Below are 27,227 nucleotides of genomic sequence, written 5' to 3' on the forward strand. Positions count from 1 at the left end.
TAGAGCAATGTGTTAGCAGAGTTTGCCATCTAGTGGGCATGTTTTGAAATGTAAAAAATGCCTGGTTTGTGTTCCAAATTGATGCAGTGTGCATACTAAGAAGTGTGCAGTTTACACTGTATACTGTGAACTATTAAAAAATTATGTGAAAAGAAATGCAATATGCAAAAATACATTTTAATTAGTAGTATGCAACATTCCATACTACTGTTTAATGCATGTGAGCAACATCTTTGTGAGTGCAAATAATGTGTCCACATTACTGTTTTTTATGATATAACTTGTATATTTTATGTTCTAAATCCTCATGATAGCTCACTATAAATTTACCTACTTTTATCTTCTATATGTAATTTAAACTAATTTGGTTACCTCTATATGTGAACTGCAGGGATCGCCTGGACCCCTTGGTCCCCAGGGCCCCACAGGCCCTAACGGACGACAGGGTGACCCTGGTCTCCAGGGCCCTAAAGGAGAGAAGGGAGACCATGGCAAAGGAGGCACTATGGGTCTAAAAGGAAGTGTGGTGAGTTTCTTTGTCCTGCTCTCTACTTCTGCTGTTATGGAAGGACTTATTATTTTAAAATACAGTAGCTTTAGACTATAGTAGCTGCCTTTTCACTCTCTCCAACATTCACGCACGACTATTGCTTTTCTTGTTTGTATGTTTCTAATTGGTCATACAGAAGCTGTTACTCTCCATTCATTCACCATGGTAATATGAATGATTTATGAAGGCAAATGAAGGCAAATTGACTTAAATAATTATGTCAGACATAAGTATTCATAAACACCCATTTTACAGAAATAATGTTTAAAGAATAACATTTTAGTGGTAGTTCTCAACTTACCCTCTTAGTTTTGATTAATAAATAACACTTAATAATTATTTTAAGAGTTACAGAAATAATTTGTTTTAGCTCTTTCCTTGCCAGCATTTTTATTTATTTTTTTTTAAGTTTGCCAGCCATTGCCAGCTTTTTTGATCATTTTCACAAAACTTTTATGCACCCCAGAATATTTTGTTTGCATGAATAAATATCAAAAGAAAGAACAGCGGATCTGATTCAGAATGAAAAATCCATAGTGCACACACATTAGGAATAGTGAACACTACGCTTGCTGCGATAGCCGGTGATCAGCCGTCAACACCGGCTATCGCAATCACTGCGGCACCACCCTCACTGTTGTTTTGATTTTTTTAGTAATAAAAATGATTGACTTCAGTTCGTGAACAGACAATTCAATTAAAAACTGAATGCGTCTGCTCAATTCAGTGTGAGCCGAACAAGAGTCACAGATCAGCAGCAGGAGTCAGATTTCACCTCACTTCGCCCATTTCGCTTACTGACAAGATGATGAAGTGAAATGTAAAGTGCCTATTTGAGCAAGTTTGTCATTGTACTATTTTGTTGTTGTGTTTTTCATGAAGAACAATAATTAAACCCACCATTCAAGCAATTGCCGAACCCAAATTGGCGCTAATTCAAAAGCGAAAGTAAAATGCGCAAGGACGCACGGGCATTCATTACACTCTTAATAGTGCGTGTCTTACTGGTGCGGAGCAAAGCTAGTGTTTTCAGTTCATTCCTATGGAAGTTGAGCTTCGATAGGAATTAATTGCAAATGCTCAGTCTGCACCAGTGGACAGTCACCAAAATCAATTTAAAAGCTTGATGGAAAGAGAGGGGGAAACTCCCAACTCCAGATCCCCCGCCCCAGTGATGCCAGTATTACTGGTGTTGTCACACGTCGATTAACTGGTGGGAAGTTTTCCTCATCATCACATCCCTAGTGAACACACAATCGGAGCAGTGGGCAGCCATTTTGCTGTGGCGCCCGCAGCTCAAGGGCACCTCAGTAATTTCCTGCCGGTTCTGAGAATCAAACACGCAACCTTTGGGTTACCAGTATGACTCTCAAACCAATAGGCCATGACTGCCCCAAGAGGGAGAGTGTGAACGCAGTCCCACGCTACCATAAATTATGCAGTCGAAGTTCCCACATTTGGGAAATTGGCTGGGGTCAGCACAGCCGAAGTGCAGTGGCTGAGCCTCACCCTGAGTGAACAACCTTCTTGATCATGGTGTCTCCCCTATCTGGTAAATATGTTATGATATGATACTGGCAGGGGATAATTTATTACCAATGATACTGTACATGTCTATGATGGCTTTTCTAGGACATTTTAGCATCGTTGTACTTTAAAACATACTCAAGAGCAGTTCTGAGAGCTAAAGAGTTAAAGAGTGAAACTTCACATGAAACAGTGAAATGATAATATCTTTGTGTCTTTCTGTAGGGAATGCAAGGGGTTCCAGGGTTTGATGGAGCAGATGGTGTTCCAGTAAGTATTATTTTGTTTATATCAACAATATTAGGTTTAGATGCGTTTATAGGCACAAAGTGAAGCAGAGTTTGATCAAATCATAATGCAACAGCAATATGATAAAAGACACCAACGTTCAATAACGGAATAAACAAGCCTTCCAAAGTAACATAGTTCAAATGTCATAAATACCTTTCCTTAGTCTTTAAAATGCTGTTTTTATTGTGAGTTTTGGACTCTTCAATTCTTGGTCATTGATAATCTCTCATCAGGGCCACCCTGGGCCATCTGGGCCTCGTGGAAAACCAGGAGCTGATGGCTGTAATGGAACCCGGGGAGAATCAGGAATTCCAGGCTTTTCAGGGATCAATGGTGGACCTGGAATACCAGTATGAATGTTCATTTATCTGTGTGTCACAGAGTGAATTATTGAAACAATTATTGCACAAAATCGATGCATAACTCATACATGACCAATCTAATGCTTTTATTTTCTCTTTCACTCTCTTTCAATTACTTTGTCTTCTTTTATCTTCTGTAGGGTCGGCCAGGAATGAAGGGGGAGAAGGGTGACCCTTTGGAGCTGTGGGTCTATATGGAAAGATTCAGGGTAAGAGGAACTTTACTAGAAGTTTAAATGCAGTTCACATCAATACATTTGTTTTGTTTTGTTTTGTTTTTTAATGGGATTGGTTTTCTGTCACTTTGTGTCATTTTGATTGCATAATTTTCTGTTGTAATACAGGGAGATCCAGGGCCACCAGGTTATCAAGGATTTATTGTAAGTTCAACTTTCATCGTTCATCTTGAAACAGAAACTGAACACATTTAGGGATGAAGAGATAAAAGGATAAAGGTGTTTACTAAAACATTACATTATACTCTTACAGGGTCCGACTGGTAACCCAGGGTACAGTGGGCCACCAGGATTACAAGGACCTTGGGTGAGTTAGACATTCGCACAAATAAGTGTCTATTTACACCAAGTGCAAATAGCCGAACTTGTTAGCAGAGGCTACTTACACTAACTCCACTCACCATTAACTGATTAAACCAGACAAAATTACTAAAGAAACCCATCTGATAACAGGAACAGTGGTGTGGAAAGTAAGGTAGCTTTTGGTAGTCATTAGCTTTTGTTACGACTGACCCGAATCCATCTTTATCCGAACTCATTCTTCTTATTTTTTCCTTCGCATATTTGTTTTAATTAAAATGATATTTGAAAAGTGAATATAAAGTGCCTAATGGGTATTTAAGGGTGCTGTAAGTATTATTTGAACAATGCTGTTGTCACTATCTGGCCTCCGTTACACACGCAATGCGGGTGTCTGTTTACACAGCTGACGCACAACAAAATGATTCAGAAAAATAAAGCACAGTTCATGAACGAATGACAAGGAAGCACAAAAAAATGAACATACAGTACACAAGAGTAAACAATGTGTTTGTTGTTAGTCACCAACAGCACAGCAGCCCCAGACAATCAAAACCCAGTGTAACAGGATCAAAGCAGCCTCTGCGTCTGTTTTCAGGCCTTCTCGCTTAGCTCTCTCCAGCGCTGGAAAGCTTTTCTAATATAAACGCGGGTCCTAAAGCGCTTGCCCAGTCATAAAACTTCATTCCAGTGATATTCTTTTGAGCTCTTTTCTATTGTGTCCCATCTCTCTTTCTGCAGTTTTTTTCCCCCCCTTATTTTCAAATCTCCCTTTTGCTCGTTCTCTCTCCTCGACCATCATATACGCCGTTAATGCTGATTGGTTAGATGTTTGTTGTTGGTATCGGCCCGACTAACTTCCAAACAGTGTTTTTGAAATAATACTGAGTCCCCTTTTAATACTGAGAATAAAGCATTTATTGGACTATAATTGAAATTTGACATCTTTGCATTAATGGGATGTGCTGCAAATCGAGGATGCAGCTCACATTACCACAATCAAAACCATGGACCGTAACCTTTACTGATCAACAGGTTCATTATGATGGGATTAAGGGATTTAAGGGTGGGCTTTAGGTATAGGGACAAGCAATGCCCCAATAAGTCAGCATTCATATATGATTTTAATAAATTATTGCATACTGTTTTATAATATCCTACAATACACTGAGGTGCAAATAGTACCTGCCACTATGTGTACAACATCTAACAACTATTTATAGAGTGCAAAGGAAATAGATGCTATTTTCACTTAGTTTTAATAGCATCTATCACTATTTGCATTTGGCATCTAGCATAAAATTATACTGCTTGCTTTATTCCAAACCTATCATCTCTTCTTCTCACTATATTGTCTTTTTTTAGGGTCCTACTGGTAGTAAAGGTGTTAAAGGACAAAAGGTAATAAAACACAATATTTTGCTTAATGTTATTAAAGATTTACATTCAAACAGATATATGACAGAACACTCTAATATGCCCTCTTTAAGTCACTTTGGTAAATAAACATCTATTTAATGTTAACGTACATGTGTTGCCTCTATACAGGGTGAAACCACTAAAAGAATAAAAGGAATCAAAGGAGAAGGGGTGAGACAAATATTTAGTGGCTTACACTGTGTCAGACTAATATTACTCTCTGTAATCTGCACTGTTAAGTCATCTGAATTTCATATACTCACCTCAGGGGGACATTGGAGAGCCAGGACCACCAGGACTTTTCCCGCTCATAAGACCAATCCCTACAGAATGGCAGGCAGGAAGAACATGACTTGAGTTTATTACATATATTTCCTCTCAGGAGAGAAAATGATCTCGCTACTTCAATTTTCATCTTCTGTTCATTTTCTGGTTTTCTTCAGGGTGAAAAAGGGTTGAAGGGTAATAAAGGTAAACCAGGAGATTCGGTAGGTTACATTTATTTATTTATTTATTTATTTATTTATTTATTTATTTATTTATTTATTTATTTATTTTTCGTTTGTTTGTTTTTAACACAAAATGATTTCCTTCCAAGGATGTTCACAAGAATGTTCATGTTATATCTGTGGAATAGCCAAAAAAAAAAAAAAAAAAAGAAGAAGAAGAAAAAGACAAAACACATATAGGAAAAATGGTAGAAATTATAATGCTTAATGTGGTGATTGTTGGAATGAAAGCCCTATCTTTCTCAAGAGTCTTTTTGATGGAGGTTCAAAGTAGCTTTTGGTCAGATTTTATTTGCGATTTGAAATATGTTATTGAAATGTAATCTTAAGTTTTGCAGATGGTCTTTCCTCATTCAAATAGATATTTATTTTTATTATTTTTTTTCCAGGCATATGTATCTACGAAAGGAGAGACTGGTGTGACAGGTCCTCCAGGACAACGGGTAAGATTTTTAAGTACTGAAATGTTTTTATTAATGCTTTGCAAAGCCTATCAAAAAAGTAGGTGTCCACAACCTGAAATTAAAATGGTGGAAATGTTTATTACAACCAAGAGCAAAACAAAAAAAGGGAACAGACGGATTTCATTTTGGATTTTTTTTTCACATATTTGACAATTTTTATCTAAAAAAATTAACCAATCATTATTAATTACAGGGAAAATCAGGAAATAATGGCCTGGAAGGACCTAAGGTATGAAATTTTAATCAATTTCCCAACAGTGCAAAGCATTTGTGTTTACTTAAACATTTAAAATCTCTGTCCATTCCTACAGGGTGACACTGGACTACCAGGTTTTCCAGGAAATCCTGGCCGCAAGGTTATAAATGCATTTCTGGTTCAGTGCTGTATCTTGTCATACCTTACCAATCAATCTGCAAGTTGTATAACCTAAATCTTTCAACAGGGAGACAGAGGAGAGCCTGGAGAGCTGATAGGAAGTCCAAATGATCAGACTGGAGGTACTTAAAATAATGCACTGAGATTATCGCTGTTTAAACTTTCAATTTTCTTTAGTTTGTAATGTTGCTGTTTGAAAATGAAAAAAAAATATGCAAAGTTACAAATCACAAAGTCCAATCCAAAGGGAGTTATTCTGTATAACAGTAAGCACTGTTGCTGAACTCTCTGAAATGCCTCGATTGTAGTCTTAAGTTTTCTTCCTGGAACATATACGTCACAATATTCCTGATTTAAATAATTTTCCGTCCAAGGCATGTAAAAAAAAAAAAAAAAAGGGAGGTGGGGAAAAGAGGGAGAGAGGAGGAAGGTGCTGCAGTAATGTAAAATATGTGAAAATTAATGTGTTTTTTGAGAGTTCAATCTAGAGCTTAGATCGGGCCCAACAAATCAAGCCCGACCCTACCCGAGCCCGAGCACGTTGTGTCCGAGCCCGGCCCGGCCTGACACATTCACTGTAATTATGAGCCCAAGCCCGATTTAAACCCGACCATTTTTAATATGTGGGCCATTATAACCAGGAGTGGCGCCAGTTTTTTTTTTTTTTTTTAACGCAGGTGCTGCTGTGCTAGATCATTTAGGCTACAGGGGGGAGCTGCGCAGTTTTATATATATATATATATATATATCTATATATATATATATATATATATATATATATATATATTATATAAATACTATTAATAAATGAGCAAAAATTGGCCACTAAATATTAAATATTCAATTATTTTAATTATCATAATTAAAGTTTTAATTTTATTAAATTGAACAAACACAACATTCAGCATTCAATCAAATATTCTTAAAGATTAATTATTAATAATAATGTTACTTCAACATATTATTTCAACATCATATGTGTGTGTGAGCAACAAGCAAGATGTGCATTTGTAAATTTAGTGAAAGCGTGTGTTACGAGTTCAAATGGTATAAGTGTGACCGCGGCGCGCCGGCGCCTCCATGTCATTATCATATTGTCTGCTATATGATAATGTATAATATACTTTTTATGTATTAAATCCAGGCAATTGGTTGATGAAAAATTAAGATACAATTTATACTAAACGAAATTCACTTTAAAGAAAATCTTTCTTCAAAACAAAACTTAACAAACCTGAAACTATATGTGCTTATTTAATGGCTAAAACATGTAGGCTACTACAGACTCTCTTTTTGTACAAATTTCAGCACATTCATTTAATTCTGAATTTTGCACATGTAAGTTGAAGGGCATTTGTTTGTGCATAGTACAACACATCTGTAACATTTATCAAGTTCATAATTGTGCGTGCATTTATTAATTATTATCTTAATGAATAATACGACAAAGAAGAAGCATGTAAACTGCGTTGTTTGTTTATTCAGAAGTCCCCGTTTTTGTTTTGTTTTTTGCTGTCATAGGCGAGCAGCGTGCCGCATTTAATGCACGAGACAAAGCCAACACATATGTTCTCACTCCCCACAACTAGTTTAAAATATTTCCATACCTCCGATTTTCCTCCAAACTTGCTCAAAGTTAATTATCCTGTTTTAATTTTTTTCTTTGCTTCTTCAAGCTCCATTTTGCTCTTAAGCTGCACAGCAGGTGTGATGAGTCACGCGTGCGAGACTGCGAGTGCGAGTGGACAAGACGCTGCGCATGACACATGACGTGCTTTATCAAGGGCCCGGCCCGACCCGGCCCACGGGTCGGGTCGGGTCGGGTAGAGTCCGGGCTCGGGCTCGGGCAGAGAATCTAAGCTCTAGTTCAATCATAAAAACCTATTCTAGTAAATCCCAAAAACAAAATCAAAACTTTGAAAAAGGGCATATATCTGGTATTTGAATGGTCCTAATCTAACTTCCAATATACAGTCCTATTTTTTATATTTTTCTTTCTTTGCTTCTGTCTGTTTTATACAGCAGGTCCTCCAGGGCCTCCAGGGGAGCGTGGCCCAATTGGAAATTATGGTTCTAAGGGTGCTAAAGGACTGCCAGGTCCCCCAGGACCCCCTGCCTCTGAACAACAACAAGGTATTTCATGACTCAGCTTTATCTGACAGTTAAACAGATAGTTCAGTCTAAAATGGAAATTGTGCCATTATTTATTCCCCCTTATTTTGCTGCGAACTTTTAAGTCTGTATGTAAACCTGCTGTTACAGAAACCTGATGATATCCCTGCAGTTTCCACCAAAACAAATGCTTGAGGTGTTAAAGTAGGCATGAAATGGAAGTTGCAATAATCTTTTCTTCCCTATATTGTGATGTATATCCAGCTTCTCAAACAAGAAAAAATGTAGGGTGAGACTTAATTTTGTCCATGGGGAATTGATTGGATGGTTTGCCCTTGTCAAACTCACTCAAATCCTTACTCTTGCTCGTTTGTCCTGCTTCTAACACATCAACTTTGAGGACAAAATGTTGACTTGCTGCCTAATAAATCCCACCCACTAACAGGTGCCGTAATGAAGAGATATTCAGTGTTATTCACTTCACCTGTCAGTGCTCATAATGTTATGCCTGATCGGTGTATAATTCCCCCCACCCACCCCAAAAAGATCAGGCTGAATAATCTCAGACATCAGAGTTTTAGTTGATCATTTACTTTTGTTCTGTAGTCACAAGTATTTTCTTACCTTAAATTGAATTTTATGTCCATAAAAACACTGTTTGGAAGATAGTCGGACTGACACTAACAACAAACTTGTAGACCGACTCAGAGCAGTGTGGTTAGGATTGGAGGGTGAGTTTTGGAGGTGGAGCAATGAAGAGAGGGGTGAGTTTGTTTGGGTTGATTTCAAAATGTACAACAGCGTTTTTGAAATATGGCTTACTCCAACTTTAATGTTGTGGCAGTTTTCCCTGTGGTATCAAAATGTTGATATTGATATCAACATTATTGATATTTTTCAATGTATTGTGTAAAATTTATAAGTACCTATATAATATATGGTACTTTTATGATGCTATTGATCTTTCTGGAGCTAGACAGCCTGTGGTCACTGTATACCTTTTTTGTGTGGAAAAGAGTGGTGTAAATACCTAGAAGAAAGTCGTATGATTAATTGACAGCTTAGACATTACTTTAAACAAATTCTGATATAATTGTTTCTCTGATCCCCAGAGGTTCTGTGGGGCCCAGAGGGACCAAGGGGACCAAGGGGACCAAAGGGAGGCAAAGGTGAAGCTGGAGAACCTGGTAATCCTGCCACTCAACCTGGGCCGCCTGGCTCCGATGGGCTGCCTGGATTTCAGGGACCACCTGGACCCAAGGGATCATGTAAGAGTGATAAACTAATTTTCACAAAATGCCAAATATTATGCTAATAAAGCATTTAATAAACCACTTTTTTCATAACAAAGATCTATATTTAGTGAGGTAAACATATTGTGTATATACAAGCCCGATCTCATGAAAGTGCGTATCAATAGCACGATTTTCTGTTCCTATTTGGCATGCTATTTATATACAGAAATTTTATATTTATATTGGGCGTGCTATTTATATGCATTTATATACACTTTTGGCATACATATAATACACCCCTACCCCACACCACTAATCTCACATAAAAAGTAATTTCAGTGTATAAATAACACTCCAAATACAAACAGAAACTTGTGCTAGATAGATAAGCAGTTTTAGGAAAAGTTTGTTGGGATTTGTAAGATTTTTTTAATGTTTTGAAAGTCTCACCAAGGGTCTATTAATTTAATCAAAAATACAGTAAAAAGATTAATATTATTACAGTATTACAATTTAAAAAATAACTTTCTATTTTAATATGTTTTAAAAACAATTTATTCCTCTGATGGCAAAGCTGAATTTTCAGTGTCATTCTTCAGTGTCACATGATCCTTCATAAATAATTCTAAAATGATGATTTGCTGCTCAAGAAACATTTCTTTTTATCATCACAGTTGAAAAAAGTTGTGCTGCTTATTTATTTATTTTATTTATTTATTTTCTGGAAACAAGTTCAAAAGAATAGCAATAATTTGAAATAGAAAATAATTTCTAACAATGTAAAAGTCTTTATTGTCATATTTGATTCATTTTTGTCCTTTTTGAATAAAAAATCTTACTGACCTTATCTTACTGTCCTTGAACAGTAGTGTATAATGTGTGTGATGCAATTATTAAATATAATCTTTTCCATTGGACATGCTAGAAATTAATTGTAGAAAAATTATATAATTTGGAAGATTTTTCTTCCCACTTCTAAGACTATTGCATAAGTGATTTATCTTAAAGTTTATATTTTTTTAATTGAATTAGTATTGAAGACATTATTAAAGACTATTATTGTGTCTTAATTCAGTGGAAGATTTCTTTAAAGGCGCCGCCGGTCCACGTGGACGTCCAGGGAATGCAGGAAAAAAAGGACCAAAGGGTAAGATTAGTGGAAACAAAGTTTTTAATACACTGCTAGGGTTATTTGCATGGCCAAGATCATGTCATGTTGTACATGGCATTGTTGGAATTTTTTTTTTAAGAGCAGGAACAAGAATTATTTTATCTTCTCTGAGGAAGGTGTTTGATATTTGTCAGTCTTTGCTAATCTTGCTGTATTGGTTATGCTTTTATCATTTGATCAGGTGACCATGGTCTGTGTGAATGCCTTGAAAAATCCCCTTCTGGCCCTCCGGGCCCTCCTGGTGATGCTGGGGACCCTGGAATGGCTGGCGAGTGGGGTCAGCAGGGTGATCAGGGAGACCCAGGACCCAGAGGTGTCGATGGTCTTATTGTAAGTATACATACACCATGCCATAATGTCGTGCCTTGTTAAGGTTACAAGGTATATGAGCCTCTTTACATTGGCCAATTAAATCCATTTCAAATGTTTCCAATTTACAGGGTTTTCCTGGTACAAGAGGATCGTCTGGACTCAAAGGCAGGAAAGGAGAGATAAGAGCAGCTACACAGAAAGGTGCAACAGAAACACACAGGAGATTATATCATCATTTTCCCCTCCATAAATCATTACTACTGGTCACCCTTTACATCTGTCTGTGGTTTTTGCAAGTATTTAACCAATGAAAAGTATTAAAAAGAGCTTGTGATTAAACATCGTAACTCCATTGGCTTCTCAAACCTCTTAACTCCATAGTGAAGTGCCGCACACAGTTTGGACCATCTCTGCTTGTTTGCAATGCAAGGATAAATAAAGAACTAGTTCTTTGAATAGGTACAACATTTTTTATTTGAATATATTTTAAAATGTAATTTATTTTTGGAAATAAATGAAAGAAATTATTACTTTTACTCAACAAGGATGCATTAAATTGATCAAAAGTGACAGAAAAGACATTCATAATGTTACAAAAGCTTTTTATTTCAGATAAATGCTGCTCTTTTGAACTTTCTAGTCTTTAAAGAATCCTGAAAAAAAGGCTAATATGTATGCATTTGAGGAGCCGAGAAGAGTGTCTTAGTCTAGCATTTGTCATCGAGTCATAGCTAATACTGTCTTAAATAGCCTGTGTGTAGCACTTCATCTATTATGACATGAGATTTTGGCCAACTGACAGAAAAAAACAACTGAGCGCCCATATACATAGCCACAATAAACTTCATAACCTGTAAGTTGATGAAAAGTAATATGATGCACAACATGATGATGATGGTCTGACATTCGCTGATAAAAAACCTTGTAACACCATTTGAGCTTGCTTTTGGTAAAATGTTAATAAAATAATGACACATGTAAGTGTCTGAACATATTATAAAGCCACAATATCAACTATGACAATACAGTGTTGAATTATTTAAAAAAAATACATTTGTTTTTTCCATTTTCCTGAAAAGTAAACATACAAGTTTCCGAAAGCCACAATGTGCAAATTTTAATATTTTGCCTGCTTATGTGCAATACAGGATTACCTGGTGACCCAGGGAACCCAGGTCAGAGTGGTTTCCCAGGAGAGCAAGGAAGGCCTGGGCTTAGTGGAAAAGATGGTGAACCAGGTTTTAGAGGATCTCCTGTGAGTCTTGCATAACAAAACACTTAAACAGAACTAATCAGAAGACAGTGGCTGTATTAATATGCACTGCATTGTGTAGTGACTTTTGTAATATTGATGAAGGAAAAAAACTGAACTCTGATGCCAGTCTTAACCAAGTTATACAGTGTATATCAGAGGTATCTTCATGCTCGTTTTCCTTCAGGGAGAAGGTCCTGTAGGTGAGCCTGGAGAGAAGGGATACCCAGGTCCTCCAGGTCCCCCAGGTCTAATAGGCCCCACAGGACAACCTGGCGATGTTCTTGGAGCAACTAAAGGTGTAAGGGGCCTTCGAGGAGATGATGGGCAAATTGGTCCTGATGGAGAAAAAGGTTTGCCTGGTGCCCCAGGTGTGTATCAGTGTTATTTTTGTACCATTGATATATTATAATAGTTTTTGTTCATATTTTAAATTAGATTTTATTTCTATCTTTTGTGTTTTCACTTTTTTTTTTTTTTATGGCTAAATATTCTTTTTCACCATGTTTTATTGATTAGCTTTAGGTTATTAGTTTTAGTTATTTTAGTAATTCAAGTTAAACTAAATATTGCCTTTTTTTTTTTTTTTTTTTTTTTTTTTTTTTACAGGTTTATTTTGTGGTTTTAACTTTTTAGTTAACAATAATAGTATATAATAGCCCTGGTGTGTAAATATACTGAGGTTACTCCTAATCTATTCTAATCATTCAATCATTCTTTATATATATACAGTGCTCTCCACTAATATTGGCACCATTGGTATATATGAGCAAAGGTGGCTGTGAAAATAAATCTGCATTGTTTAACCTTTTGATCTTTCATTTAAAAAATTCACAAAATTCTAACCTTTCATTTAAGTTAAACAATTGAAAATGGGGGGAAAAGCTCATAATGAAATAAATGTTTTTCTCTAGTTCATGTTGGCCACAATGATTGGCACCCAATTATTTCAACATTATTTTGCCAAGATAACAGCTCTGAGTCTTCACCTACAATGCATGATGAGTTTGGAAAACACCAGTAAGAGATCACAGACCATTCCTCCATACAGAATCTCTCCAGATCCTTCAGATTCCCAGCTCCATGTTGGTGCTTCTTCTCTTCAGTTCACCCCACTCTCATAGGGTTCAGGTCAGGGAACTGGGACAGTCATGGCTGAAGCTTAATGTTGTGCTCAGTGACACATTTTTGTGTTGATTTTGATGTTTGTTTTGGATCATTGTCCTGATGGAAAATCCAACCACAGACCATTATTGGATTTCTAGCAGAAGCGGTCAGGTTTTGATTTTTATCTGTTAGTATTTGATAGAATCCATGGTAACATGTATCTGAATAAGATGTTCAGGACCTCCAGCAAAACAAATAGGCCTACAACATTAAAGATCCAGCAGTATATTTAACCCTTTGACGCGTACAATCACACCGGTGTGATTAAAACGTTCAGTGCATCACGTGATCAACTGCTCTTTTCCTGTATCACAAATATGCAGCGTTTTCAACCACATAATGTTTATTTTAGGTTTCAGAAAATGAAATACTTCCAAAAGTACTAACAAAACAATTAATTTAGAGTTTGTAAAATACAGACTGATTGTGGCCAAAAATTATTGGAAAAAAACATTTATTTCATAATGTGACTCCCCCACTTTCAATTTGTTTCCCATAAAGAAAGCTTAGAATGTTGTGAATTTTTAATTTGCATTTTCTTCTTGGTTTGGTTCGCTTTCACAAGGAAACATTTCAAAGCTTAGCAAAATGTGTTTATGCAAGCCACTTGTGAGTTTAGCAAATTAACAGTATGTTATACTCCTCTTCTTAGCATTTCTTTTCATATCTATCTTACATGTGTCTTACAGGAGCCTGTAGCTCAAGAGGAGATCAATGGAATATTGAAGGTAGCTGGATTGAAGTCACTCAAATCTACAACAAAATCTTTAAAGATAACTGTATAGATATCTATAATGTTAACTGTTGGAATCCACATCAATGGATAATAATGTTGTGTTTATTATAAATGAGCACTGCAGGTGTCCTCTGCCGATTTAAACACTTTTAAAGACAGGTTAATTCTGATTTTCTGTCAATGATTTTTGTCATTCATCAGCTGGAAACTGTTCTAAAAGTTATTCCAGTGATATGTAATCCTTGGTGTGAACGGGCCATTGATGCTTCACCACAATGCAGTTGATTCACTATTTATGATCACCAACAACCAAATGTGTTTATTTTAATAATTGTTTTATATTGTCTGTCATGTTAATCTTATTACAGTGGAGTGTATTGGAGATCCCGGGCCACCTGGAGAGACAGGTCAACCAGGACTTCCAGGGTTGAAAGGATTTCCTGGTAATTGGATGTATTGTTATAACATTTTCCACAACAATTATAATCATTTACTCTCTGGTTTCATTATGCCTGCCCATATGTGTGTGTTCTAGGAATACCAGGTGCTAAAGGTGTACAAGGTCTTTCTGGAGAACCTGGGGCCGAAGGAGAGCGAGGTGAACCAGGAAGAGGAGGCCCACCTGGGCCAAGGGGTAAGCATTGGGTGGCCTGTCTGTTATTGGACATTTTATTTAATCATTCTATATACTTTAACCCCTGTCTGTCTATTAGGTCTGTCTTCTTCTTTTTTTTAGCTCTGATAATTTGATTTTTACCACATAGGTTTTGTTGGACCTCGGGGAGATTTAGGATATCCTGGCACCAAAGGTGTGCAAGGAGATCCGGGCATCTCTGGTAAACCAGGTTTGGATGGTGCTTTAGGGGAAAAGGGTGAACATGGTGAAGTTTTAGGAGCATCTTCTGGAGCCCCAGGAGAACCAGGACGGCCAGGAGAGAGGGGTGTCACTGGCCTTCCAGGAGACCCAGGCCCAAAAGGACACCCAGGTGAGAACTTAGATGAGTTTCAGTGAACCGAACACAAGTGGTCATCCGAGATGCATTACCATTTACACCTGGTATTAAAATGCATTTTTAAATGCATCTCCTGTGATCACTTGTGTTCGGATTGCATCTAGACCCTTCCTTCTTCATCACACTCTACATCACTTTCATGGGAGCGCCGAGTGTGACGCACAAATACAATTGAATGAATGAAGCCTCGTTATGCTTACGACCAAGGCCGAAAGGAAGCAAATAGTAATTATACGTATAGTAATATAAAATGTCCATCATAATCCATGTATTTTGGCACAACCTAGCGACACCTGTAATTAACGTCATCCACTTGTGATTAGATCAGACATATCTTAAAACCAGGTGTCTGTCAAAATAATGGATATATATGCTCATTTTATATAGCTTTCAGACTGCAAGACATTAAAATGTGTTTTAAACATTCAGGCAAGGCTTTGTCAAGCCATTATTCAAAATTTCTCTTGACAGACTTTCTTTTTCTTGTTTCTTCCTATGACTGCATATTAAAGTCATATGTCCAAATTAAAATAGCTTTTTAAAATGTTTGAGTGTGTCAATAAAACATGGTATGTATGAATTGTATGATTTATTTCCATTATTATTATAATTTGATTAATGCATTACTTTTGTGGATAGAAAAATGTTCCATGTTGAATTTTAGTCTTACGTCTTAAATGTTGTAGGATTCATAATAATCAGCAAATATTTTATTTTTCTGTGATTGTGAATTCTATGTAAAAACATGGGGGATACTATTGAAGTCAGTGGGGCCCATATACTGTTTGGATTATATGATGACAGAATTTTCATTTTTGGGTGAATTATCCCTTTTAAACTTCTGTGTCTCCAACCCCCAGAAGCTCAAAAAACTAAAAGAAATTCTGTCTATTATTAAGGTGGAACAGGATGTAAACTAAAGGATGTAATGTCACACAGGTATGGATGGTATGCCAGGTATTATCGGCATCAAGGGTGAAATTGGCCCTCCAGGTCTCAGAGGAGAGGTAGGAAAACCTGGACTGCAAGGAACATTTGGCTTTCCTGGCCTGCCCGGTTACACAGGACCTCCTGGACCACCCGGAAAAACTGGAGAACCAGGTAACTCAACTGCTAATTCAGAAGGTATCTTTTTTTTTTTGCCCACATATTGGATAAGAAGATTTGAGAATAAACCCAGAAATACCAAATACCTTTAGTAAAAGGGGCTTGTAACATACCAAAGAACTCTTCTCAATTTTTTATATTTGATCAGTTAAGAAAACATGCTTATCTCTTAAAAGATTATTTCACTTTCAAATGAAAATTACCCCAAGCTTTACTCACCCACAAGCCATCCTAGGTGTAAATGACTTTCCTGTTTCTGATGTTTTCTAATTTTCATTTGAAAGTGAACTAATCATTTAATCATTCAGCAGTACCATACATTGAAACTGAGAAATCAATGGCTAGTGTACTGGACTCTTATTGACTGATTTTACTTCATTTTCTGGTCCAACTCTATAATATAAATCAATGTAATGGTTTTGTTTTGTGAGAAATTACATGTATCATTTAGAATCAGAAACAAAAATACAGTCAAGTGTATTAGATTTTATTTCAGTGGTATGAAGCAAAACCTCTTTCTTCTAACAATGCTTAAAGGTGCCCTCAAATGAAAAATTGAATTTATCTTGGCATAGTTAAATAACAAGAGTTCAGTACATGGAAATGACATACAGTGAGTCTCAAACTCCATTGTTTCCTCCTTCTTATATAAATCTCATTTGTTTAAAAGACCTCCGAAAAACAGGCGAATCTCAACATAACACTGACTGTTACGTAACAGTCGGGATCATTAATATGTACGCCCCCAATATTTGCATATGCCAGCCATGATATTTTTAGTGATATTTGTAAATTGTCTTTCTAAATGTTTCGTTAGCATGTTGCTAATGTACTGTTAAATGTGGTTAAAGGTACCATCATTTCTTACTGTATTCATGGAGACATGAGAGACGTCGCTATTTTCATTATTAAACACTTACAGTCTGTATAATTCATAAGCACAACTTCAGCCTCAAATTAATTCAGAATCAAATGTAAACAATATAACAGTATACAATACTCACATAAGCCACATGCATGACGAACACTTTGTAAAGATCCATTTTGAGGGTTATATTAGCTGTGTAAACTTTGTTTATGCTGTTCAAGGCAAGCACGAGCTCTTGGGGCGTGGAGCACCAGATTTAAAGGGCCACACACCCTGAATCGGCTCATTTATAATGATGCCCCAAAATAGGCAGTTAAAAAAATGAATAAAAAAAAAAATCTATGGGGTATTTTAAGCTGAAACTTCACAGACACATTCAGGGGAACCTTAGACTTATATTACATCTTTTTAAAAAACGTTCTAGGACACATTTAAATATACGGTGTCTCTGTAGGTCCAAGTGGAGTAAGGGGAGATCAGGGAGACCCAGGTCTTTCTGGACCCAGAGGAGTAAAGGGTGCCATTGGAGACCCTGGAAATATTGGTATACCAGGAAATACTGGGCCCCCAGGAGATCCAGGACAACCGGGGCCGTTTGGGTTTGGTGGTCTCCCAGGGTTAAAAGGTAATTTGTCTTTTTGTTGTCTTTTGTCTTGATTTAATGTTACTGGGAATTGGCAGATTTAAATATGTATAGTTTGCAATAAGAAGATTTAAATATTTTGATACTTGATGGTGCTTAAAATGGCATTAATTGAATAGTGCATTCTTTTTTAACAACAAAGGTTCCAAAGGTGGTCAGGGCATGACAGGTTTTCCTGGAAAGATTGGTGAGACAGGTTTGAAAGGACTTTCAGGAAAGAAAGGACAGATAGGCTTACCTGGACAACAAGGTGTAAAAGGAGCTCCTGGCCCTCCAGGTGAAAAAGGTGAATCAAGATCAAGTTTGCTTTTCTTTTCAGTGTTTTTAAAATATTTTTTTTTTACTTTTCCATCTGTCAACAACAGCCTCTTTGCAAAGTCTTGTGACAGATTGATAAAACAGTCTGTGCTTAAATGTGCTGCACAAACCAGAGATTATTCTGAAATTATTTCCAATATATATTTGGATTGTGGAGGAACTTTTGCATTAATTTCTCATGACATAACATCTTTGTTATGATTAAATTGATTAAATTGCTTGTATATACTTTTTCTCAAGGTGAAAGAGGGCTGGTGGGACCTCCAGGTGAAAAGCCAATCATACATATATCACCACAAGAAAAAGAGGTCATGAAGGGGGCTAAAGGTGACCATGGAAATATGGGAGATCCTGGCTTCACTGGTCCCAGAGGTGACTACAGTCATATTTATTTTCTACTCAAGTACACAAAGAGTAACATACTTCATATGAACTACAGAAGCTATGCAGGCTCTAAATGTAATAAAGACTGTCTGAATGTGTCATATTTTCTGTGTATTTAGTAGAAGCCTCATTTCTGCATACACTACATGCACAAGTATATTATAACATTAACCCTTTTAATGCATTGAACTACTGTATACACCTGTTGCATTCCCGGGTCCTTTTGGAAAACAGTCATAACTTATTATTTTTCAACTAAAACCATATTGTATCTGATCAATGTGCAAAAGTTTTGAATGTTACCATGTTTTTACCTTGCCATTACTGTATTCCCCCCCCCCCCCTTATTAATTAAAATATGTAGAAATTCTTTGAAATGTAAATGTTACAATAACTACAGCAAAACAGTGTGATACAAGAAATTTTATATTTTTTATCACTATTTATGTGAAATTTTATTTAAATATATCATTGTCATTTATAAAAGAGAATTACTAGAATGGATTTAATTAAAATCCTTTGAATTTTAAACTCATGACTGCTCAAAACAAATTTGTGAAATCTGCACATTCTTTTTCTAACAAAATCAATATTACTCTGAAATGATTTCATTCAAAATATATTCATTTTACTTGCATAAACTTTTAATTTCAGATTAAAAAGAAAAAAAGATGATAAACAGCCTGAGTCTGCTTTTGATGCTGCAGTGATTCATCAGTAAAGTGGCAGCAGAGTGAAATGTGGACTTTCCTTTTTTAAATTTAGACTATTTGGTCTATGGACTTTTGGACAGACACTATAATTCTATTTTAATTTCAGAATTATTACTGGTAAACAAAATGCAGTTCCAATGGGAAGGGAAAAAAATGCTTGTGTGAGTATAGTAAAAAGGCTAAATGTATTTTACAGAAGTAATTTGAGACAAATCTTCCAGTTATTCCTAAATCTTCCAGTTATTTCCACTTGAGCTTGGTTTGGCAAAGCATGATTACAAACCGTTCTCAGCCCGGAGTTATGAATTTGTATTACGTTCCAAAGTGCAAAATTGAACCATTTCCGTTCCAGCTGCAGCCGATCGGCACGGAATGGAACGGTTAAGCAATGAGAACGGTTTGGTGGAAAAGCAGCTTATGTCATAGATTTTAGATTTTTTTTTCTTCCTTTTATTTACCTCTTCCAGTTCAAAACGGACCCGAATTCAGTAGGACGGTTAATCAGAATTTGGTCATATTCTGATTATTTACATTACTGCATTTGGTTTTTGCTGATGAAAATAGAACAAAAAGATTTCTTTCAGATAGATACTTAGAGCTTTTCTTTCATCTTGCCTTTGGGTAGGTACAAAAGGTGCCCCAGGTTATCCAGGAGGTGATGGGAAAGATGGACATCCAGGTAAGCCTAGTGTCACAAAAGGTACTCAAGGTCTTCCCGGAGAAGAAGGTGAATTGGGGCCTAAAGGAATGCCAGGGCCTACAGGACTCCCTGGAATTGATGGTTTCCCTGGAATGGCTGGACCCAGGGTAGGATACTGAGCTCCATCTCTCTCTGACTTCTAAAACTATTTATGATTTAAAACATTGCTCATAATCTCCTTGTATATGGGGTCTTGTCAGACAGTTTTGGATATTGTGCTTTTAGTCATTGTGGCTTATATTTGCAGGGTGACAAAGGCTCACCTGGTGCCTATGGAAGGACCGGAGAATCTGGAATCAAAGGAATAAAAGGTGCTCATAAATAAACCTCTGAAATGTCCATTATTATGCTTAATGTATGATTTTCTCATGATCCTTGAATAAACTGCCAAAATGTTTACGTAAGATTTCTTTATTTAAGGTGAACTGGGTCCTACCATCAGTCTTCCAGGGTCAACAGGACTGAGAGGTGAAACTGGGCTGTCTGGACCTTCAGGTTAGGAATTTCCATATTCTATAGTGCATCAAACACTATAATGATATGTTACTGTCCCTGTCAAGCACTTCCTAAAGTTTTTAATTTACATTTTAGGTGAGAAGGGACTCATAGGTCAACCTGGAGATAGAGGAGGTCCTGGTTTTGATGGCATTGTAGGGATGAAAGGCCAACCGGGTGAACCAGGAAAAGTTGGACCACCAGGTACAGGAGTCTTGTTCATTTTTCTTCAATTAAGCAATTACATTGTTTCTGAAAATAGTTTTTAACTGGATCATCTTTTTCATCAGGCTCTGACGGCCAGCAGGGTTTCCCAGGAAACCAGGGTCATAAGGGCTGGCCAGGAGAGCCTGGGCAGAAAGGAACCCCTGGAATCCAAGGCCAACCGGGACAAAAAGGTTTGTTGTTCTAATTGTCAAATTTAATGAAACAAAATTACAGCGTGTTTTTACACATTATTACACTGCTTTCTGAAATGCTTGATTCTCACTGGTCAGTCGCAACATTCCGAGATCAATTATTCACCAAAAATGACTGTTGTCAATAGTATAATGACTGCTCATTCTGGTATTTGAGGCCTGCACATCCCTGATCACCCATATCACATTATCCCTTACTTAGCAAGGTTAAGGTCACTTTTATTTATATAGTACCTTAAAACAACATTATTGCTGACCAAGGTGCTTCACAATAAGGGGCCATTCACATATCGCATCTAAAAACGTGTGGAAAGTGCGGAGATGAGATATAAAAACCACCCTGTACAGCTGATCAGCAGTTCAGCTGAGTTTTTGATGTTTTGTTACGGAAAGGCCGAATCTGATTGGTTGGTTTTTGTCACATGACCCGCGGTACGCATGTGGCATTGTGAAAAGTTACGATATTTTCATCTCGATGTGCCTGCTTCACTTCCATTATGAGCACGCACGCCTACATTTGAAATAACGAATTTGAGAATGCAAAAGACGCAATATGTGAACAGCCCCTAACACAATAAAAAGATAAGTCATACAAAAAATAAAACTATTAAAAATCAACTACTTAAAGGTGTTATAGAGGATGTTTTCGTCGACTGAGAAACCAAAGACTGTTAGTGAGTATTTGAAATGAGTGCATGCGTAAGAACAACCCCCCTCATTCACAGATCATTTTGAGGGAACGCCTCCCAAAACTCGTGCAAGAGTATTGGAACACGAGTGTTTACCACCGGCATTCGCTGTGTTGTGTTAGTGGATTCATTATGTCGGACTCACCGCAGGTAACTCATAATCTGCAGTTGTTACTCCTGTCTCTTGACAAAAACATTGCATGCGGCGCCTGTGGAGTGTGGAAAATTACTGGAGCGCGCAGCCGTGCTCGTCTCCCACAAGGAACGTCATGGCAGTGATTGACAATCCAGAGGGCCAATCGTTTATGCAATGATTGCGTAAACGAATGGCTGATGTTTTTAAGGTCCTACCTCGTGCACAGATGATGTATATTAATATTATTCCTTTCAGTGCACCTAATAAATAGTCTTTTATCAGTTAGTAAAGGCAGTTTCAAGTAATAGTTTTAAGCACGGAGAAAATGACAACAAACTCCCAAGCACAAGGGAGAAATGCAAAAGAATATTTAATAGGGCTAATAATAGGCTACTTTGATTACGTTTACGAGCACTGCAGTCTCAAAATCAGTCTTTTAGAATAATCGTGTCGTCGCGTTCAGATAGGCTACACCACTGTATCAGTGTCCAGTTTGCACATATGCACACATATTTCATCAAGTCTTCTTCAAATGAATTATAACTACACCGTGCTGTTTAATGTTTGGTGCAGAAGAATGTGTGAAATAAAAACTTTAAACATGGATACTTTATTCTATATGAGCTATGAGCCACATGGCAAGTGTTATTAAACTTATCGCGGAGCTCCGCGCTGAAACCGATCATATGCGCAGTCCGCATGTCTATAATAATCACATTTTTCATGTTTTCGTATTCAAACTCCAGTTCTGACCGCATCGTGGGCAAAAAACAAAACAACACTCATGTGCTTGTTGTGCTGAGGGAAACATACATACGGCTCGCGTGTTTGAACGCATCTAGAGCAGGCAAGAGGTGAATGAGCCGCACTTTTGTGACATTTGAATTCTCTGCTGAAATGCGATCTCATGCGAACATATTTTCCATTTGTGCTGGTAGATCACAGCAAAGCATCACAGCATTCCGGATCTTGCCGGTAGTACACGATGACGTCAGATTTTGTGACGTTGCTCCAACTTTGCTTTTCAAACCGGAAGATAGAAATCGCTCTGAAAAATGCAAAAATAACTAATTTTAGCTTTTAAATGGAATTAATGAGTACCTTTAGTGTTTTCAATGATGTGCAGCCTGTACATATCTGTTCACTGCTCAAAAAATGTGTTCTGGGGTTTCATGACCCTTTAAATACAAAAATTAAAACCTTGTAATCAACTCAGAATTTTACCAGGAGCCAATGTAAATGTGCTAAAATAGGGGTGATATGCTCACGCTTTTTCTTCCCCAGAAGCGAGCTGCAGCATTTTGAACCAGTTGCAAACATGATAGGGAAAACTGGTTGATACCAGCATATAAAGCATGGCAATAATCAAGAATTGTTGAAATGAAGGCATGAATGACTGTCTCTAGGTCACTAAAAGATAGAAAAAATTTAAATTTCCGTAAACCCCTAAGCTGGAAAAAACTGGCTCTGACAACAGAGTTCATTTGCTTGTCGAATTTTAACTCTGAATCAACAACAACACCAAGGTTCTTAACATGAGTGTGGATATTTGCTTGCAGAGGTGGGGAGCCAAATAAAATGACTTTAGTCTTGTTTTCATTCATCTGAAGAAAATTATCACCCACCCAACTTAGCAAACTAGATAAGGACTTTAACCCAGGTTTTATTGACATGTATAACTGGGTATCATCCCCATAAATGTGATATGAAACCAAGAGAAATTCAAAAATCCAACATGGAGCCCTGCAGTACCCCACTTGTAACAGAAGCAGGTGATGAATGAAACTGACCTTTCTCCACAGAGAAGCTTCTCTCAATAAAATTGGTCTCAAACCACTCTGAATCACAGATACTAACCTCCGCTTTTAACCTGTTTAAAATAGTTTAAAACTGCACAATTTCCAGAATCCACAAATAGTAACAAGTTGTTAACCACTCTCAAAAAGGCAAATTCAGTGATATGCTTAGATCTAAAACCAGATTGAAAAGGATCCAATATATCATTCCCATTTAACTAAGGTGATAACTGGGGGATACTTAGTGTCCATTTGCTGGAAACAGTACACAAGTATAAAATGAATGTATTAATTCATATGCAGAACGTCTCTCCTCCAAAATTCAATCACAAAAGTTGAATGTTGCACTCGTGCAGACCTCTAATGCAAAGAACATATCTTGCCAGGTTTCTCAGGACAGGGAACTGGGGACTGTGTGAACGCCACCACTGCAGAAAGTTTTGTTCACTTCAAGTTTAAGCACAGATGCGCTGATGTCAAAGCATCTCGGGAGCAACTGGATTATTGTCAGACCGCCCGTTCCCACCTAAAGTGCACTATAGTTACGGACCACAATCTGCCTTTCATTCAAAATGTAATCCCGCGCAGCAAGAAATCGGGTCCTGCGGTTCCCACGGGAGAGCCGCGGGAATTTAGGCCACTAATCCAAAACTTACATATTGTGCCTTTAATTTTTTTTTTAAATTGAAATGATTTCTTTTATTCTCTCAATAGCCTACGAAAGAGTTCCATACAACAACGTACCTCAATAAAAAAAATATATATTATAAGTGGAATATTCTGCATCTATGGTTGGCTGCTTAATGTCAACTTTCATAACTGACCATACCTGTAGATTGGACCCAATGGACAAGCTTCTCCATTCGTGCACATCATCAAAAAATAAAAATAAATAAAAATAAACAGACCACTTTATGTGAATTAACTAGGATAAACCAAGTTTTTGGTCGAAAATCTAAACAAACTTTTTTTGGTCGAAAATCTAAACAGAAACTTTTATTTTAACAGATTTATGAGAAAATTTGATATTGATAAGGCTGTGTTTACGTATCTATTAATAATAATCTCTGTCATTTCTACCACTATCTAATGTATGCTCAAACATTTTTCTGGCTCATGTTTTTTCTAGGATTTCCTGGTCTTAAAGGCATTTTTGGTTTGGATGGCCTGAAAGGTCAAAAGGGTACCCAAGGTGTTCCAGGTACCTCTTCAGTTGTATTTGTTATCTTAGGAAAGATAACATTATAAATATTATATTAACTTATGAATATTAATTATGTAACATGATTTACAGTTTAGCAATGTTATCATTATAATTTATTATTATCATTATATTATTATTATTTAGATGTACATTACCTATGCAAAGCCATATAATTTTTATGCAGAAATTAATGATATCTTTGGTGTATTTTGTCCCCTGCAAGGTACTGACAACTGGGGTCCTCCAGGTGAACCAGGAGCAAGAGGAGAGATAGGAGAGACCGGTATCCCGAGCACAGAGGCTGGCATCCCTGGAAATCTGGGCCTTAAGGGTTTCACTGGAGAGCCAGGTAGCTTAAAATGCACATCATATTCTGAAACAGGGGCGGTTCTAGGGTCAGTGGATATTCGGGGCTCTGTATTTTTATTTTAAAGAAATTAAGTAATTAAAGGATTTAAAGTGGTTTAAGGGAATAAAGAAAAAGAAAGGTCTTATTGTATTTGTAAAGTAAGTAATCAATTTAAACTATTTGAAAATAATAAGTATGCACACATTCACTCTTAATCTAAATTTTGAAAATACAAAAGTGTCTTGCTTCGTCACTTTCTTGGACATGAATCATGTAAATTATAGGATATTGTCAATTCAAAATTCAGGTCGAGAATTGATTAAAAAAACAAAAAAACAATAGTTAAGTAATTTGCATCACTAGATGTTACTCTCTGTCGTTGAACATTTCTGTCATAAATACCAGGCACTCTTTCACTGTTAAAACGAAAGGATCGCGTGTAGAACTGCGCAAGTGAACAACTCATTTAAATGCATCTGTCTGTGATTGGCTACAATGATCAATGCTGCAAAAGCACATAGTAAGTAGTAACTTTTAATGCAAAGTAAGAAAATATCAATATAATGCTGTAATGTGTACTTTACATGATTAGATAATCGCGGCAGCTGTTATCGTATTCACAATTATTTTTCTGATAAAGTGTTGAGCTTTATGAGAAAGACAAGTTAGTAAAACGTTCAGGACTTAAGCCCTCTAGTGCCACCCCTGTTCTGAAACTGGAGTTTTGTGCATTATTTATTTGATGCAACAGTTCTAAACACAGGAACTGCTGTGTTTACAGGTGATAAGGGTGAATCTGGGCATCCAGGTGTACGAGGTCCTCCAGGCCCAGATGGATACTCTGATATACCAGGAGTGCCAGGCGACTATGGTTTTCCAGGCACTAAAGGACTTCCAGGTGAAGAGCTGATTATATATATAGTAAACACTAGTAATGAGTACTAGAGACTAGGGCTGGGACAATACATTGATTCTCGATCGATACAGTAAATCTGGATTGATCCTGATGTTTTCTCTCTTGAATCTATTCTGAGCTTAGTTTTAACAGCAGATGGTGCTCTAAGCTTTTAACCAGACACTCAAATGCTCACAAAGAAGACTGTTGGACCAGATTTGAGCACTCCAGTATGGCGGCCATGATTGTTTTCACTCCGAAGTGCCCTTCAGAGGCCGATATATCTTGTTTGGAATACACTGATACTTGCACCTCGGCTCAGAATGCTTTTATGACGCGAGATTTGTAATTCGCTTCAACCTTTTTGAACTTTATGAATGACTATTTCAGGTTTAAGTGGTGTGTGTAAGGGAACTGGAAGCAGGTAGTGTGTAAGTGTTTCTAAAGCAGTTATAGTAGTGCCATCTGCTGTTAAAAACTAAGCTCAGAATTGAATCTAGAGAGAATCGCGATACATCACTCCAGATTTTTTGTATGGCGAATCAAGATTTGATGTATTGTCCCAGCCCTGCTAGAGACAGTAGAAGAAGAAAGGGACTTTGGTCCCCATTTTTTGAAATTATTAACAACCACTTATTATTTATTTACAATATTATGTTTTGAAATATTGTTTTGCAAAAAAGGGTTTTAATACGGTTTGTAAATTAATGGAGCAAATATAAAGTGTCACTTTCCCACACAAAGATTAACTTATTTCTTAATCTAAAATCTTTCTTAAAAAATATTTTTGAAAAAATGTCATCTTGATATATGTTGCTGTCATCCTTCAGGTTTTCCTGGTCCCAGAGGGATTCCAGGTGAACCATCTCCATTTGGAGCAAAAGGAGAGAAAGGAAATTTAGGTGATTTCGGATTCACCGGAGAAAAAGGAGTCTATGGAGACAGAGGAGAAAAAGGACAGTCAGGGGAACCTGGAGTATCAGGAAGAAAAGGTAGATTATGACATATGAATATGGTTTTAGTTTTACACTCACATGTTTTGTTCACTTTGTTTTAGTATGAGACCTGTTAACTGAAAAAGAACTTGAGTTATGTAGGAACACTTTATTTCATTTCAAGGTGAAAGAGGAGACCCAGGAATGATGGGACTTCCAGGAAGACGTGGTTTTGAAGGCAACAGGGGCCCTGTTGGACCTAAAGGAGATACTGGACCCCCAGGTGATTATTTGAATGTCTGCATGACCCTTTAATCCTTTTTAATTTATTATAATGAAATATTTTCAATTTAAAATAGCTCTACTATATGGTATTTCTAGTTATATTAAATTCATGTATTATGTTGTCTGACCTGCATATGTTTATATAGTAAAAAGATGCTTGATCAGTACACCAGTATGTCCATGTATGGGCTGGATCTAGATTGTATATTGAACATTTAGAATTACTTATTTATTCAGCTCAGAAGCATTTGTGGCAGTG

General features: G+C 36.8%; 1 protein-coding gene and 1 non-coding gene across 4 annotated transcripts in view; one reads left to right on the plus strand and one right to left on the minus strand.

Annotated features, from left to right (window-relative positions):
- The window catches only part of col4a2 (collagen, type IV, alpha 2), a 141,692-nt gene that overhangs the window by 107,676 nt on the left and 6,789 nt on the right, over window positions 1-27,227 (plus strand). For 2 of the 3 annotated variants that reach the window (XM_067408623.1, XM_067408625.1), the window contains 39 exons: window positions 392-526; window positions 2,303-2,347; window positions 2,602-2,718; window positions 2,871-2,939; window positions 3,075-3,110; window positions 3,220-3,273; window positions 4,632-4,667; window positions 4,815-4,856; window positions 4,954-5,022; window positions 5,129-5,173; window positions 5,584-5,637; window positions 5,852-5,887; window positions 5,970-6,014; window positions 6,102-6,156; window positions 8,057-8,167; window positions 9,259-9,414; window positions 10,457-10,528; window positions 10,734-10,882; window positions 10,993-11,065; window positions 12,013-12,119; window positions 12,304-12,487; window positions 13,973-14,011; window positions 14,388-14,462; window positions 14,555-14,653; window positions 14,784-15,005; window positions 15,972-16,133; window positions 17,462-17,632; window positions 17,793-17,936; window positions 18,209-18,340; window positions 19,691-19,872; window positions 20,013-20,076; window positions 20,186-20,260; window positions 20,357-20,464; window positions 20,551-20,658; window positions 24,430-24,501; window positions 24,728-24,853; window positions 25,635-25,751; window positions 26,579-26,740; window positions 26,868-26,966. In XM_067408623.1, the coding sequence (XP_067264724.1) occupies window positions 392-526; window positions 2,303-2,347; window positions 2,602-2,718; window positions 2,871-2,939; window positions 3,075-3,110; window positions 3,220-3,273; window positions 4,632-4,667; window positions 4,815-4,856; window positions 4,954-5,022; window positions 5,129-5,173; window positions 5,584-5,637; window positions 5,852-5,887; window positions 5,970-6,014; window positions 6,102-6,156; window positions 8,057-8,167; window positions 9,259-9,414; window positions 10,457-10,528; window positions 10,734-10,882; window positions 10,993-11,065; window positions 12,013-12,119; window positions 12,304-12,487; window positions 13,973-14,011; window positions 14,388-14,462; window positions 14,555-14,653; window positions 14,784-15,005; window positions 15,972-16,133; window positions 17,462-17,632; window positions 17,793-17,936; window positions 18,209-18,340; window positions 19,691-19,872; window positions 20,013-20,076; window positions 20,186-20,260; window positions 20,357-20,464; window positions 20,551-20,658; window positions 24,430-24,501; window positions 24,728-24,853; window positions 25,635-25,751; window positions 26,579-26,740; window positions 26,868-26,966 (3,847 nt within the window). The remainder of the gene's footprint in view (window positions 1-391; window positions 527-2,302; window positions 2,348-2,601; window positions 2,719-2,870; window positions 2,940-3,074; window positions 3,111-3,219; window positions 3,274-4,631; window positions 4,668-4,814; window positions 4,857-4,953; window positions 5,023-5,128; window positions 5,174-5,583; window positions 5,638-5,851; window positions 5,888-5,969; window positions 6,015-6,101; window positions 6,157-8,056; window positions 8,168-9,258; window positions 9,415-10,456; window positions 10,529-10,733; window positions 10,883-10,992; window positions 11,066-12,012; window positions 12,120-12,303; window positions 12,488-13,972; window positions 14,012-14,387; window positions 14,463-14,554; window positions 14,654-14,783; window positions 15,006-15,971; window positions 16,134-17,461; window positions 17,633-17,792; window positions 17,937-18,208; window positions 18,341-19,690; window positions 19,873-20,012; window positions 20,077-20,185; window positions 20,261-20,356; window positions 20,465-20,550; window positions 20,659-24,429; window positions 24,502-24,727; window positions 24,854-25,634; window positions 25,752-26,578; window positions 26,741-26,867; window positions 26,967-27,227) is intronic. The other variant, XM_067408624.1, reaches the window with a different exon arrangement.
- Window positions 1,947-2,110, minus strand: LOC137036530 (U1 spliceosomal RNA). Its single transcript, XR_010897218.1, has one exon. It is a non-coding gene; the product is annotated as a U1 spliceosomal RNA (small nuclear RNA).

Source organism: Chanodichthys erythropterus, chromosome 14, assembly GCF_024489055.1.
Source record: "Chanodichthys erythropterus isolate Z2021 chromosome 14, ASM2448905v1, whole genome shotgun sequence".
Lineage (NCBI taxonomy): Eukaryota > Metazoa > Chordata > Actinopteri > Cypriniformes > Xenocyprididae > Chanodichthys > Chanodichthys erythropterus.